At 43.3% G+C, this 16,474-nt stretch overlaps 2 protein-coding genes across 7 annotated transcripts in view; one reads left to right on the plus strand and one right to left on the minus strand.

Moving 5' to 3' along the window:
- Positions 1-2,270: 2,270 nt before the first annotated feature.
- On the plus strand, positions 2,271-4,458 carry timm22 (translocase of inner mitochondrial membrane 22 homolog (yeast)). The gene is made up of 4 exons (XM_083695907.1): positions 2,271-2,534; positions 3,004-3,200; positions 3,437-3,509; positions 3,633-4,458. The coding sequence occupies exons 1-4, from the start codon at positions 2,276-2,278 to the stop codon at positions 3,707-3,709; spliced, it is 606 nt and encodes a 201-aa protein (XP_083552033.1). The 5' UTR covers positions 2,271-2,275; the 3' UTR covers positions 3,710-4,458.
- An 80-nt stretch (positions 4,459-4,538) lies between these two features.
- abr (ABR activator of RhoGEF and GTPase) overlaps positions 4,539-16,474 on the minus strand; it is a 106,221-nt gene continuing 94,285 nt past the window's right edge. For all 6 annotated transcript variants that reach the window (XM_083695858.1, XM_083695857.1, XM_083695859.1 and 3 more), the window contains 7 exons: positions 10,756-10,815; positions 10,467-10,576; positions 9,412-9,551; positions 8,829-8,963; positions 8,566-8,671; positions 7,011-7,164; positions 4,539-6,036 (listed from right to left, as the gene is read on the minus strand). In XM_083695858.1, coding sequence (XP_083551984.1) covers positions 5,947-6,036; positions 7,011-7,164; positions 8,566-8,671; positions 8,829-8,963; positions 9,412-9,551; positions 10,467-10,576; positions 10,756-10,815 — 795 coding nt within the window. In that variant the 3' untranslated portion in view covers positions 4,539-5,946. The remainder of the gene's footprint in view (positions 6,037-7,010; positions 7,165-8,565; positions 8,672-8,828; positions 8,964-9,411; positions 9,552-10,466; positions 10,577-10,755; positions 10,816-16,474) is intronic.

A 16,474-nucleotide genomic window follows, 5' to 3' on the forward strand; every position in this document is an offset into this window, starting at 1 on the left:
GTGTATATGAATCTCCCTAGTTAGCCTAGTAGTGTATATATGTATATATATGTAGCCTAGTGTATATGAATGAAGCTAAAAGCGGGTCTGAGTGAGTGTATATATCGGCCTAGGCTAGGATATAACTTTCCCATACTGTAAGTACTTTTCTCATTACCAAGAAATGTACAGTAAGCTACAATTATGACACACAGTAAACCAAGAAGAAAATAGCAGCAGTTTAGGAGTTAAAGCATCATTTGAGTGTGCCTGAATGCTTTGAGTGTGCCGTTTATATGCAGATAAATGTAACAGGGCAGATGGGGTATCACACACAGTAGCTCAGTCACAGCACCGTCCGCCATAATGAATCACTTAGGGATCTATTAAAGAAATAAACAGCAACTGATACATGACTAGACTAACCACAACAAAGCCATAGTGACTGCTACACACTGCTACACATTGCCCTAATGGGGAACAAATGGCGGGCTGATCATGTGATCATATAGTCTATCCAACGATAGCCTGTGGAGTGTTTCATAAGCAGCCAATTTTTTACATCCTGACTGCAATATTTATGCAACCCCATCTGATCAACAGCTCAGGAAATATACTGCAGACCTAGCCTACAGTACAATGTTCTCCAAAAATCATACAGGATAGATTAGGAATAATAGACTTTAACTAAATTAAACTAAACTAATTGAAGACACATTAATTTACACTTTCATTGGTGACACCATAACGCGCACACACAACTAAGTCCCTACATGCATACAAGCTGCTTTTAATTTGCTTATAGATAATAGGCTAATGGTGTCCTCAAAACGGATGGAATCATGATCTAGTATCTATGCAGCCTGTAAGCACACATGAGTGATAGGCTACTGCAGAGGTTAATCAAGCTCTCCTGTACCTTTCCTAACTTAACTCCACTGTAATATCATGGCACAATATATGATCCACCATGCACGTGTCTGGCTGGCATTATTGGTGTGTTTTGGTGCTGACCTACTCATAAACTGTCACATGAGTCGATTATCTTGTTTTGTAATTGTCTATTACATTTAGTAAAATATGTCATTATACGTTACATTGTGCAGCATAGTTAACTTGGTGCTGGAGGTTACTGGAGGTGGATAACTGGATGCTGGATAAGTGCAGGAGCCTCTCTATTGCAACAATTACAGGTGGAGGCAGCATTGATCTTTAGGCAAACAGAGCATCCTGTTGAACTCTACTTCAAACAGTGAGCGAAGACATGCAGAGTTCTCTTTTCAACAATGAAAAAAAGTCCAATGTGCATCCACCCAGTCTGCAAACAAATGACAATGACATGACGGTTGACCATCACAAAAGTACAGTATTTACTGCAACATTCTAGGAGTGTAAAGTATGTGATGAGGCTGTGGCGCGCTGAGGATGTCAAGTATACCAATAACCATATGGTGTTAGAAATGTTGCATGAATCCTTAAGAGTAGTGGACAGCGACTGTCACGAAACAGCCACAAACATCTTCTTGTCATTGATCTAACGTCAGTCGCTTTAGTGTAAAAGCTAGCAGACTGGTCGTCGTAACGACTCTGAAACCCTGATCAAACTCGACCTAAATTGACAACCAAATGGTTTGAAATGTTATTATTATGTGTGCGGGTTCCAAATATGTTTACTCTAAGTTGATAAAAGGGTGAAACATTAGAGAAGGATTAGAAAATATGTGTCCCTCACCTCACCTGTTCAACACTGCTGCGGGTGCGCTGCTGATGTGATGCTCGCGCGTAGACAACGTTGTTCCTGCAGGTGGAGCTCGCGAGTTTGCTCTGGTTTGGTGCAGAGTGTTGCAGTGTCATCAAGACTTCTGGGATGTGTAGTTTATTTCGGAAGATTTTATATTTTTTGAGAAATTATAAATGTGTTTTTTTTATTTTATTTTTTTATGGTTGGTACTGTACTGGTTTGTACACTCCTTTTGTGGAGATGATAGATGTTTCACTTAGTGCATAAATGACTACTCAAGGTCAATTACATAGCAGCATTACATTGTGTCGAATCTGCTAAATCAGAGAGGAAAAACAGGGGAAAACATATTTCTCTCCTCACTCTATGACAGGAAACTTGAAAATAAGAAACTTGAAAATAGAAAACCCCTCTCCGTGTAGGTACATTGATAAATATTTTCTCAAATAGATATATTTCTTCTTTCTTTCTATCGGTGTCATATTTGCGAATCTACTGTCATTTTATAAATTACTGAATTTACTTGGCGTCCAGTACATACACACACTGAACATCATGGCGACGTCCCTGAATGATGGAAGTGTCCCTATGTCTGACACTCAAGGCTCAACGTCGGCTGGTTCGAGTGTTGAAAGCCAACAATTTCAGTACAGTATGCTTCTTGATCACCTTATCGGAGACAAGAGGCAAATCAAGGAGATTAGTCCCGGTGTCATGGGAGCTCTTCCAATTCCCTACAAATCCGACGACCAGAAGATGATCGAACGGGGAATGGAGAGCTGTGCCTTCAAGGCAGTGTTGGCATGTGTTGGAGGTAATATCTAGGCTAGCTAGATATATAACGTTAATATCACACACACACACACACACACACACACACACACACACACACACACACACACACACACACAGTTGGCTACATCATCCTGTGTAGATTAATGTTGATATGGTTTGATTGTTGCTCTGTTGAGGAGTTGCTTACCCTCAAGCATTTCATTGTTGTGTCCTGTTTTTTTGTGTAAATGACCATTACAATTTGATTTGATGTGAAGAAGTCGCTATCCCAGTATTTTGCTAGCAAACTGGTGACAGTTCCAGGTAGTTTGTTGCACCAAAGATTGCTTCTGCAGATGGAGGACACCAGGTATCGAAATACAAATGACCCTGCCAAGACAGTTTGTAATACAATCGTTCTTTCCCCTTTACTGTGATGGTTGGTAAAGGTCTTTCATTCACATCTTACTCGTGAGATCAATAACCGTAACACTGTGCTTTTCTGACAGGGTTTGTCCTAGGAGGAGCTTTTGGTGTGTTCACAGCCGGCATTGACACTAATGTTGGATTCGACCCTAAAGACCCCATGAAAACACCTTCAGCACGAGAAGTTCTCAAAGACATGGGTCAGAGGGGAATGTCATATGCCAAGAACTTTGCCATCGTGGGTGCTATGTTCTCCTGCACAGAGTGCGTCATTGAATCAGTAGGTTGCTTTTGATATATTCTCACCCTTACACGCATGTCATGTCTATTGAAATATCTGTTAAATATGTACCATCTACATCTACTACAAATGAGGTCTGACCTGATAGAAAAAAAGGTTCCTGTGCAATAGTCTCAGCCCCCCCTTGTGGTGTTTTTTTACTTTTTAATTTACTCCACCATGTGAGAAAAAATGACATTGGTTCAGTACTAAATTACCCTCTTGACATTTTACAGCACAGGGGAAAATCAGACTGGAAAAATGCAGTTTACAGTGGTTGTGTTACTGGAGGAGCTATTGGGTTCCGCGGTATGTCATCCATTACACTCACTTGAAATTCAAATGACTTGTATGTGCATGCACAGCATCTTGACAAAATGTTGATAGAGATGTTGAAAACACTGACAACTGTGATCCTTTCCTGTTCTTTAGCTGGACTGAAGGCAGGTGTACTGGGATGTGGAGGTTTTGCAGCCTTCTCAGCTGCCATTGAGTATTATCTCAGATGAACCAGTGGACCTTACCTCTGTGGACTATAGTGGAGGACTCCCTCTGGACCAGAATGAGACTTTAATACCTCACCTTTGAGGACATTGCTATGCAGATAGACCATCTCATCATGAGGATTATCTACACATGGACAATTCTACTTTGGTCTTAAATTGCTCAAGAAGACCCGTTGTGGATGGGTTCTTGTGCACTGCACATTCGTGGTATGATGATCGGTGGGCCAGTCCAGTCTGTAATGGCCCATTTGAATTGTTAATCATAAGTGTCAGTCAAGACAAGAGAGATTTGTTTATGTCTTGGTGGCAAAAGTGAAGCCATGTTTGGATAGTCTGACCTCTTTAACAGCCTGGCTGTAAAAAGTATATGGTGACACTGACCAAAATGTGTTTGTAAGTTATTACTGTATCCAATTAAAGTTAATTCAACATCACCAAGGAGACAGTTATTCATATATCCAATGATATGTTATTGTATTGCAGTGAGAGATGTTACCTTGATGTTACTCTGATCCCCTCCAAACTGGATGTGCCCACTCAAATGTCAAATCTTGACGTTTCTAAGTAAAGTAATCGTGGTAATTAAATCTGTAAATAATGTAAACTGCGTTGAATGAGGAAACTCTGATGCTAATTATCATTACATGTGCTATATTACTTTTCTCCAATTCTATTGATTAGAGGTTACTGTGCATGACCAGTAAATTCAGAGCTCTTCTATGGAATTTACGTTCTGTAAGGCCCCACACCGATGTTACACCAATTCAAGAGAGAGCAAAGTAAAACAATCACACACATTTTGTTATCAGTGAAAGTAAAATATGACAAGATGACCGTGTTTTGGTACACTTTTATTTATTTTACTAAAAAAGAAAAAAGTTCACATCGACATTTACCCTTGTTGTTAATACAGTATACTCAAATTCTTCTCAAAGGAAGTAAAATACAACAATTTTTGACTTTGTTTTAATCTTATATTAAAAATATCAAATAGGACTCATCTAACAGTGCTTATTTTAAGATATGTCACAGGCTTGATAGCAGAAAAGTTGGATTTGTACAGCATTGATGGGAGATTGCCGGTGTAGCAAACAAATGCAGTGACACCCTACCTTTGTGTTACCCAGCCTGGTTTGATTGACTGAACATGCAATGAGGGCAACTACACAAATCATCCCATAGATTATACTGGTGCCATAGGACACTTGGAACAGGCTTGCAATGGAATGACAAGAAAAAAAGCAAATGTTTCAGCATTTGTTTACATTTTTTCCCCATAACCCTCATCTCACAGAATGATATGGTTCAGAATGGTTCAGAATCAACTGTAAGAATTTACACATTTTGTTCCTGTGATCGTTTCAGTACAGCTCAGCCAACATTGGCCGTGAATACGAAAATTAAGCTAAAAAAAAACATCACTACCTGAAAAAACAACGGACTCCTTAGAGCAGTTCTCTAGATGTATTGGACTGTACAGGCACACATAATATATATATTTATAATAAATAGGGCAAATTTGGCCAAGACTCACACAGGGGAGGGCTGTGCTCTCTAGTCTTTGCACATGGCGAGAAATGTGGCCGCGGCCATTCATCGAGATGGCTTACTGGCGGGTTGCAAACTCAAATAGTCCTCAGTGCCGTAACACACACACACACACATGCTCTGGCGCGCTAGTACATAACTGACGCACATACACAGCCCTCCTCCGTCACATGCACAAAGCCAGAGAGAAAAAAACCAAACAAAAGACCTATTGAACAAATAATATTTATAAAATATGTAAATGCCATTTTTCTGGAATGCCTCTGAACAGAAAAGAGAAGAAAGTTGAGTAACAGACCAGCTCTGGGATCATAGAACTGTTTTTTGGAGGGGCCACCAGACTACACACAGTGACCCAGCAACACACCAGATCCTGACCCCTAACCCCTCACTGATAGCGCTCAGGTCTCAGACTGCTGGATGTCTGAAGGGGGCAGGGTCAAGGGTCAAAGGTGAGAGGTCTGCTGCTCCCTCCACTCCTGCTCTTCACCAGATGGACGTACTGTAGGGCCGCTGCTCTCCGCACACAAACATGACAACAAGACATGACTATAGGACCAGGGGGAGAGCCTTACGTGTCTCCTCTCCCCCATGTCTGACTCCATCTCTCAGGGGGACTGTACAGTATAAAGGAGGTGGGTGGTATCAGGGGTGGAGTTGTGTTGAGTCTTTGTCTCCGGGCCCCCAGGGGTTTAAACGTCAGTGGAAAAGTAGAGATTGTTGCGCTTCAGCTCAGCGAAGGATACGGGGGGATGCTGCAGATAGTACAGCAACACCTGAACCTGAGATGGGGAGAGAGAGAGGTGCATTGAGCCCAGCAGTAGGCAGGCAGGCAGTATAAACAATCAAAGTATAAGCGACTATATATTCAAAAGTTTAAACTTCACTGGCAGTTTCTGCTGTTTATTTGTGAAGATCCCAAAAGCCTGTGTGGCATCAAACTTAAAGACCCACATTAATCAGTTTTATAGACATATGTGACATCCTGGTGCTGCACAACGATTCAAGACTGAAAATTATGTCAAACAACATTTTGATACATTTGATTGAAAATTACTCCTAGCTATATATGGCATTACTTTCCCAAATAGCTCCATGAATGGCTAACGTCACCATTCTGTGTTTCCATTCTTTGAGTATTTAAAAAAAAAAAAAAAAAAAAAAGCCAGGAAGCCAAACTGGCTGGCGTGGGCCTTTCAACTTAGTATAAAACATGGTCAGAATGATACAACCATATGAGGACTGGGAACTGGTGTCATGAGACCCTAGCCTTGTGTGACTCTGTGTGACCCTAGACTGAGTAAACATCTCTCTAGAGTGATGTTTGAGTATCTGTATACTCATATGGAGAATTAATACGCCACAACAATCAGCTTCCAGTCTTTACAGTAATTAGGAAATATGGCATTCTACTGTTCATTATGAGGACGTACTGAGGCTACTGTTTATGCTGCCTAGAATAACTCATGTGTGCACAGGAAACGGTTTCTCTCTCAGCACTTGGCAGAGCTCCAGGAGTGGCTTCCCAAACAGCCTAAATACCGTTGGGAGAGCAGACCACGCTGACATAGGTCAAAAAGCCTTGTGGGACTGAGGATCTCAGCAAAAACACACACATTCACACACACGTGCTTCTATGTACCTGTCTGCAAGTGCACGCACACACAGACAGACACACACTACGTATATATGCACTATATATACACTGCACAATACGTGGGAGTGAGGATCTCAACAAACACACACACACACACACCTGTGCCATGACGTCATGTGACCAGATGTCAGAGGCCAGGGTGATGTGTTGTCCCTTGGTGGTCTCAGCCTCGGAGGGCCTGAGCAGGGTGGGGCCGAACACCGTCCCCAGGTTGTGGAGGGACATCTTGTTGATGGGCTCCTTCTCAGCCACCCTGGAACACGACAGACAGATAACCAGTCAGATTAAGAAGTCACAGTTGTAACAGTTGTAATTCACTAGAGTTACCAGCAGGTGTCCCCAGCATGTCAATGTGCAGTGTAGCTGGCTGGTCAATGTGAGTGTTGGGTGTTAATGAGCTGCAGTGAGAGGGGGGATAATGGCCCTGAGCTGTAGGGGGGGATTCTGACACTGAACAGACCTCAGGCCTGCCTGCCAACCTCTGACATCTCACTCCGATTTATAGAGGCTGGAAATGGGGGCTTTACACCAGGGGAGGTTTGTGGAGGCAAATATCGGAGGATGGGCTCACTGTAATTGTGCATGGAATGGAATGAGAAATGGTATTAAACAATGATATCAAACACCATTCATTATTCCATTCCATGCATTACAATGAGCCCGTCCTCTGATGTCTACCTCCACCAGCCTCCCCTGCTATACACACACACTATAAAAGCCCTCTGCTGGGGATACGCACTGCTCCAAGTTTGCTTTTCTAATTTTTCACAAAAAAATTATCAGGATTAACATAACACCAAATTCTTCAGTGGGAGAAGAGTCATGCGTTACTGAAAGAGACACTGACTGAACTTCAAACATAATGTCTGTGGTTTCCTCTAGCTCTCATTAGGGAGGTACACGACAATTATATATTCTCAGACCTAATTTTGCAGTCTCATATATTATTGTCTGCCCCTACAGAGGAAAACAATAACAAATGCATAAACCTGATCTTTTAAAAATCGGGTGGAAACACTAACTTTATTGTCAGTATAAATAGTTTTCTACTATAGAGTTTCTACTCCAATGTAATGCTCCTGCTCCTGCTCCATGCTACTGGTTACCAATCCCCCTCTATGGTTGAGCCATGCCAAAGCCCTGCTATTCATGGGCAGTTTATGGGAAGCACAATGATGTCATCCCATGCTGGCTCATTGGGCCCAGTGCAGACGAGTACAGCAGGTTCTCCAGGGCCTCCTGTGGGTGTTAGCTCTGTTGGCCACACACTGAAGACTTGAACACTGTGATGGCTTTTCCCTCTGTCCTTCCTTCCGTCATATTGGGGCAGGTGGTGGCTAATGAGCAGAGTGCGGTCACAGAAGTAGGAGCACATCTTGTGACCACAGGCTGAACGAAGCTGAATGTGAAGCTCTGCAGACCACAGTTTTATAGCAGACTTACAGAACCACTTAGACATGGAACGTAGTCTGTCCAGAGCTCCACCACAGTCCACTCTGAACATATCAGGCAGCCAGTTAATATGGCCCTATTAACCAGTAGTAGTTATTGACCCTTATGACATATTAAGGAGTATGTTATTAAGCTTGTGGTGTGTTTGTGCACACGTGTGTGAGTGAGTGAGTGTGTGTGCGTGTGCGTGTGTGTGTGTTACCTCTTGAGGTGCTCCAGCAAGGTGAGGAAGGTGATAAGGTTGGGGTCAGGGAGGGAGCGCAGCAGGTGCATCATACAGTTCTCCTTAGCTGCAGGGTCAGACAGAGCTGTGGAGGAGAGGAGGAGGGAAGAGGAAGAAGAAAGAGGTTAGGAACAACCGAAGACCTGTTGGTAGTTTCCCCTGTATCTACAAGTAATCATTGATATTTGCGGCAATCCTCAAAACAAAAGTCAGTCCCAAGGTTCAAGGTTCAGAGGTCGTACCTATGCCCTCCATAAAGGCTGGGTACAGGCGGTCAGTGAGCAGGGGCTCTGGGAGCTCACGGAAGTACAGCTTCAGAGTCCCCGCAATGGCATTGATGTCCATGTCACTCAACATCACCAGGATGTCTTTGGTATCTATGGAGGGGGAGAAAGAGAAAAACACAGATAAACTAAAAGGAGATCACACACAGACACAACAGCTTCATTGTCAGACTGAGCATTCTGGCTCCAGAGATGACATAATACTGTTGTTGAGAAATCAAACAGGCAGTGAGCTCAGTATGATGTGAATGTACAGACACGTTGGAGTTAGCCTTGTTAGCCTTGGTGGGGTTGTAGAGGCCGTGACTGAGGCTGAGAGTCCCAATACACAGCTGACAGCTGCAGCTCCTTAAACCACCTCCTGGCCTTTCCCACAACTCTCCTGTTTATACACACAGGCTAAAGACCTCCTCTGATAGATAGCTTTGTCTAACCCCAGAGGACAACACGGAGAATGAAAAGAGAGGACAGTTCACAGACGGAGGTAGATAAGAGTGTGTTGATGATAAGGTTTAGAGGGGTTTATGCGAGTGTTTCTTACTGGTGTCGAACGCTGCTTTGAGGGCCTGGATGTCGGTGGCCACCCCTGAGATCCTGTAGATTCCCACCTCGTCAATCCCTCTCTTCTCCACCTCCTCAATGCACTGGCGGACTATGTAAGGCACCTTGGAGCGCTCGCGCCTGTCAGGGGCATAATCAATCATAATCAATAATACTGCTAACAAGATGGCCAAAGAGGCCCTTCTCTAATAATGAACCCATAATAACATGTAGATGGATTTGGTTGGCGCCAGCCATGTGATTTAAATGTGTTTAAAAGTGGCTGAGACAAACACAGTGATTGTCTGATCTTCCATTGTGAATAGTGATCAATGCCCCTCTCTCTCAGCCCAGAACACCTATTTCCAGTTGAGTGACATGCCTGGTGGACGTACTGAAGATATCACACCGACTGTCGTCAGTTCCTTTGCTATTGTAATGTACATAGTATAGGCCATACAGGCCCCTCCCACCTATGTTCTATTGTTTGGAGGATATTTAAAGAAGCCAGACCATTAATTATTTGAGTTTCTTGGGGTAGCCTATGGCACCGGTATTCTGTGTTGTCCTTGACACACATGGCGTTAGACGTATGGTTAAACTTCCATTTGTTTACTACAGTTTGTTTATTTTATATGCTCCTTTAAAACTGTTAAACTGGTTAATTTGTTGATACTCTTACATTCTTCCTATGTGCATTAATGAGATGCTGTGCGCTAGATAAAGGTTCTGTTAATACAGCACGATATGATCGAGTGTCTGTCACACAGGGATGAACAAATCATTATCAATCAATATTAACCATAAAATATATTTTGGAGTCAGATATAACGTAATGTTAACTTGTGTTAGTTGGTCATGTGACCACTTGTGTAGAGTCCGCTTTATCATGTCCATAACCGTCTGAAGTTGTACTGGGAAATAAATGTATATCTTTATTCTTAACCCGTCCAGTCCTTTCTCTATAATTCAGTGTTTTTATTCCAATACTTCAACGCTAAAAAAGGAATGTCTCATGCAGATACGTTTGAATGAGGGGGTAATCCAAAGCCTTACTTTGTCACCACACTGATTTTGACTCCGAACACGCCGCTCTGTTTTTTGGAGGGCGTTCTCTTCAAACTCAAGTCCCGGGTCGTAAACTTCATGGAGAACTCCACTTTGATCTATGGAAGATGAAGCACAAACACAATGTAACTACAACAAACCTGCAGTACCGTAGACGACCCTGGACTGACAAAGGTTTCAACCTATTACTGAGGTTTAGGCCTGTAAATTACAGTGACAGGACCAGTAATGGAATAAGAGATAGGCCTGATGGAGTTGATATCAAATGTTCCCTTACCCCATTCATCTCTATGACGTCCATGTGCCAGTTCTTTGACTGCACCGTCTGCGGGTCCAGCTGAAAGACACAGAGAAAGAAAGTACAATTAGGGTTTAGTTTTCTTTTTTGTTGTCTCTACAGAAGCCTCATCAGCCCATGCCTTCATAGGAGAGAACATATTAGAGCTGGCCATGATTGTATGATCAAATACACATATCATGACCACCATCACATGGACCCTAACTGAAACATGATCTGTAGACATCACTGAAACCATGAAATAGGCACCAGGGCAGTTTGTTGAGTTGTGCTTGTAATAACTTCCAGGCACCTCACCAAAGTATAGTAGCCTACTCTCTCTCTGAGTGGCCTGACCCTTCGCCTACTCTGGGTTCATTGCACTAGAGGAAATAGTCTGTTATTCAGAACACAAACACTAAGACATCTATGATACGATCCTCCACTAACACCTGCCCCAGATGTCTTCTTTCTGTCATGCTCTGGTGAGAGGCTGAGCTCCTTTAAAGCCCAGCCAAAAGAACAAGGCCACGTTACAGATTTCCGACCCAAGACTCTCCAGCACGGACCAGGGGGCTATTTTCTGCAGCTACGTGAAAAAAGAAGACCCAGTTTTCCGTTTGCCTCCCGGATGGAAATTCCCAGACAGGCCTGTCTATATTTAAAAAACAAAAAATCCCTGGGAACTTCAGATTAAACTGCTTTTTTTTCTCCTCCTTATTACATTTCCTGGACGCTGACATCTGATGAAGTTAAATATGCTTTGCCCCCTGTGTGGAAGGCAGCGGTGCACTGTGGGTAATGTGCTCTCCTCCAGTGGAGCTGAGGTTGGTTTGTGTGTGTGTGTGTGTGTGTGTGTGTGTGTGTGTCAATGGGCTGAGAGGAGCCTCTGTACCAAACCAACCCTGAGGGCTATGGGTCTGTCCCTACCTAATGACAGGGATTATCTGCATTAACACAAAACACACAAAAGCTCCTCCTTCACACAAAATGAAACAGTCCATTCACCACTCCACAGGGCTAACACGCTAACACACACACACACACACACATTTCAAATCAAGGTTTGTTCACTCATATGAACAAGAATCACATTGATGGGATACAAATATTTCAGACAAGGGTTAGGGTTATACCCATCACAGACCCCCCTCTTTACCAATTAAAGCAACACACTAACATTTCACAAATACTGTATAACACACCACAATGCAAGCAAGAATATCCTGTTGCCATTCTTTACACTTTCATTTCATTGGACTTGCTAGGGCTCAGTTTTATCTTTGTCAGTTTAAGTGAGCTTAACTGTCTTGGTTGTGAGCCAAGTTCTCTGTACCTCTGTTTAAACACTTGTGGGCAGAGAGAGACAGGGCAGAGTGTTCTTTGGGAAAGGGAAACCAGGGCTGTGCTTTTCCCATTTACGTTAGGCTGTCTCTGGGGGAGCAGCCATGGCTGGAGAGTTTGCTACCTCACACTATGTACCGTGCTCACAGCTAACAGAGGCAGGGTTGGACCGTGCTACCCATCATGCCCTGGGAGAATAACCCTGTGACATGATGGATGAGAGGCAAAGCCCAAAGCTACCTACCTCAAGGCAGCCAGTCTCACAACCACTAGACCTAGCTCAGACTGAGCCTGCTGTGTGATACAGCCAGTCTCACAACCACTAGACCTAGCTCAGACTGAGCCTGCTGTGTGATACAGCCAGTCTCACAACCACTAGACCTAGCTCAGACTGAGCCTGCTGTGTGATACAGCCAGTCTCACAACCACTAGACCTAGCTCAGACTGAGCCTGCTGTGTGATACAGCCAGCGGAGCCACTCTGACTAGTGGAGCATTTCTACACCAGTGGCTGATGCATTTTACAGGCTGATTCAGCAGCTCTCTCTGTGTAACACAATTACGCTGCTATGTCATTACTACCTTCCTTGATTACTGTATGTGCTTACCTTAAAAAACACTTAATTGTTTATTGCTGAATGAGCGCAAGGCCAGCACACTTACCTTATCGTAACATTAGGCTAGGACTAAAGTTTTGTAGGAGTGTAATTAATTACCTAATAAAAAATCTGGTTGGGCATCAGTTACTCAGACTCCTATTACTATTAGGGCCTATTTTCCCAGCAGGGTTTTAAAGGGGGTCGGGGTAATCAGACGCTGCTAGGAACCAAACTGGGCAAGGGCCCAACTCACAACACTGATGAGACCTCCTCTAGCCCCTCAAACATGGGCTCCAAAACTACCCCCCCCCCCCCCCCTCTCACTCCACTTTCTCTCAATTACACCCTACACACTTCTCACAGATATTATTAAAAATGAGTCAAATTGGGTTATAAAAATATTAAAATCCTACAAGGCAGCGAGCGCACCCACTGACCCCTCCACCCCTCGGCTCTAATACCCGCTCCTTTATTAACATTTCCAGGAGGAACTTACCCCATTTCTCCTTTTTCCTTTCCTGGGAAATGAGGTGGTTCAAGTGAAGACTGCAAACTTCATAGCTAAGGGATTATTTATAGTGCAAATCCAACTGATTCAGTCTGTGCTGCTGCTACACTACACATTCTGAACCTAATACAGAAAAGGAGCTGCAGATAAATTCTATGAAGACTGCTTTGAAGTTTAACGCAGCGAGAATGATCTTTGAAATGAAATGTGACTTGGGGATGTGCCCAGTTGCTGATAAAACAAAGAGAGACAATAAAAAATAAAACATATCTTCTGCGTTTGAGTGACAGTTCAGACAGCCAATAAGAAACAGGAGAACAGCAGGTAACAGATGTAGACATCATTCAGAGGAAGAACAAACAAGGTATTTTGTTTGTATCATATCAGTCCCAATAGATGAGTCATGGAAGCAATTTCTTTCTGCTTAATACAGATTGTTTGTGTGTGTGTGTGTGTATGTGTGTGTGTGTGTATGTGTGTGTGTGTGTGTGTGTGTGTGTGTGTGTGTGTATGGAAGAAAGACAGGAAGGCAGATGCTGGTGGAAGGATATAGGAAACATCCTAAACCAAATTATGGTTTCAATTAGGATCACATCGCTTCAGATCTCAAAGCCTTCTTTGTATTCCTCAACATGCTGGGAACTATAATTTACATGATTTAAGATAAAGCTGATTAAACATAACATTATTCCAAGCGCAGATATAATGTGTTACAGAACATACTGTTTTAGTAAAAATAGAAGAAAGACATTCCATGTATTTTGTTTTCCCTTGTCAAATTCCCACTTGTCAGAGAGTAGTTAACAACGACATTCTGGGAAAAAATGTACCAGTTTTGAATATTCTATCCCCACAATCTTAATTAGTCCATTGTTGCATTACTGGAATGTTAATGGCTTTTCGCACTGATATTCAAAACAGAGAACAAATTATTGCGACTTACACAAAATACTTTTGATATACTAGGTAAATAAATAAATTCCTTCAAATTGTCCTTCTATGTACCTTTCCATGGCTGTGCCCAGGCTGATTAAATATTCATACACTGACAGACTGATTTTAATTAACAAGGTTGAAATCCAATTTAATTAGACACTACCTTAATTGCATGGGCCTGTGGTCTTCATTTGATTAAAACACCAACAGAGGGATTTTGTTTTGTCCTGTATAAGCAAGATAATAATTATTTTTCAGCTGACATTATGTAAGTGGCCTAATGAAAACAAAAACAAAGCCAGATGACTACCATCTAACAGCAAGATTCTAAAATTAGCCGTTGAACACACAACAAATAATACACACAACATGTTGACATCCCCGTTAGTCAACGTGATGTTCTGATGAACAGCTGCTGATGTCATGATGGTCATGCGAGGGCTTTTGACTCAGTTGCCTCCTTAGGACTTCCTCGTCTGAGCCAACCAGAATAAGTCTTCAGCAGGCGGGAGGTTGTGATTGGCTGAGGAGCAGCCGTGCATCCCTGGAGGAAACGTGCCTGTCTCTTCCAAGGTTCAGCTCCATAAACAGCGACATATAGGCATCTCCATCATCCTCCCTCAACATATAGGCATCTGCTTAAAGACACAACGTGTTCCAGGCCGCAGGGTGCATGCGGAAGAGGACTGATTTACATGTACAGCAGTGTGACCGGTCCTAAAGTCACCAGCAGGGAATATGGAAATACTGCTCTCACAGTTCTGGACTGTACTGTACTGTACTCAGGGGAGGCTGGTGGAGGTAGAAATCCAAGGACAGGCTTGTTGTCATGCATGGAATGGAATGAGGAATGGTATCATAGAGTCACATAGTCTTCCTCTCTTGAGGGCTGGAATAACTAATGTAAAACCCAGGGGACTACAATGCATAGATCAAGCTGCTGCCTCCCAACGATAGGTTGTTACCAAAGCAAGAAGCATCCACTGACTTTATCTAACCTTATCAAGACATCTGCATAAACCAACTCCAGTATGGAACATTATGTCCTCTGATGACTCTTACAGTATGTTGGTCACAGAGAGAAAGCGTTTTTCATTGTTCTGCTTTGCAAGAATTGTAATTGTAACTGTAATAAGAAACTGTAATTACTAGTATCTAGAAAGTGATAAATACGGGTCATTTGTAATCTGAAACACCAACAGAATGTTCCGTTGCTAACCCACGCACCTCTGCAAAGTCATACATATTCATTCATCTTCCAGCCTGATGCTAATAGTCTTTGTGTAGGTGGACTCGTTAGTCCAAACGACCTCCCTGTTATTAACCCACACCACTGAGGGTCTGATAATGAACCGCACCACAGGCCAAATGTGTTCTAACTCGGGTGATTCATGCTCTGCACGCCCTATGGAGATTGAGATTCACCCCTTCTCCCCTCAGCCCAGACAGCCCACCATTAAGCCAGGGGCAGTGGGTTTGAACCCAGCCCAGTGGGAGAGGGTCATCCTGGGTACCAGCCTGAGGATGCTCCTCTGACCCCCCCCCCCGCGCCGCCCCCCCCCCGAGCTCATTAGCCAATCAGAGAGGCTCTACAGGGGCTGGATTGGGCCACTTAGGGCCAGGACCCACCCTACAGTGATGGGTAGAGATTTATGTGCCCTATAAAAGGGACCATTAGGGGACTGGCTGGCATTTAAGGCCCTTTAAAGAGGCGTGAGGGGATGAAACTGTAATATGTCATCTACACTAATCAGCATAGTCACATGGAACACCACATTTTATGTGGGCTGAAATATGATTAGGGCAGTAGAATAGAGGGTGGTAATGGTTAGATTTCATTCTTTGGCATGCCCTGGACAGCAGGACACAGTCCTTAGTTCCTGTAGCCACTGGAACACCAACATGGAAGTCATTCGGGATAAGAACATTGGACACAAACAAACCTAAAACCTAAAAGTGAATAACACCTTAAATCATCATGAGGACATAATGTCTGATTCTAGCACAGTCTTCCCTCTGCAAGCCTAAGCTTTACTGTTATCTCACTCCCACCCCCACCTCTTCCTCTGCATGGTATCTTAATGAGAACCACCACTGGGGGAGAGAGAGAGAGAGAGAGAGAGAGAGAGACTCTATCCTGTGTGCTCTCGTCTGTGCCCACCTCCCTCCCCTTCCTCTCAGTCTCAGTATACACACACAAATACACACATTGCGGTATGTTTAAAACACACATACATTCTCGCCCCCTCTAATTTCGACCCTTATGGCACAGAAACACACACATGCAGCACGCTGCTCAACACACACTATTCAACATCCTCCTCCCCTCTCTC

Source organism: Argentina silus, assembly GCF_951799395.1.
Source record: "Argentina silus genome assembly, chromosome: 2".
NCBI classification, from domain to species: Eukaryota; Metazoa; Chordata; class Actinopteri; order Argentiniformes; family Argentinidae; genus Argentina; species Argentina silus.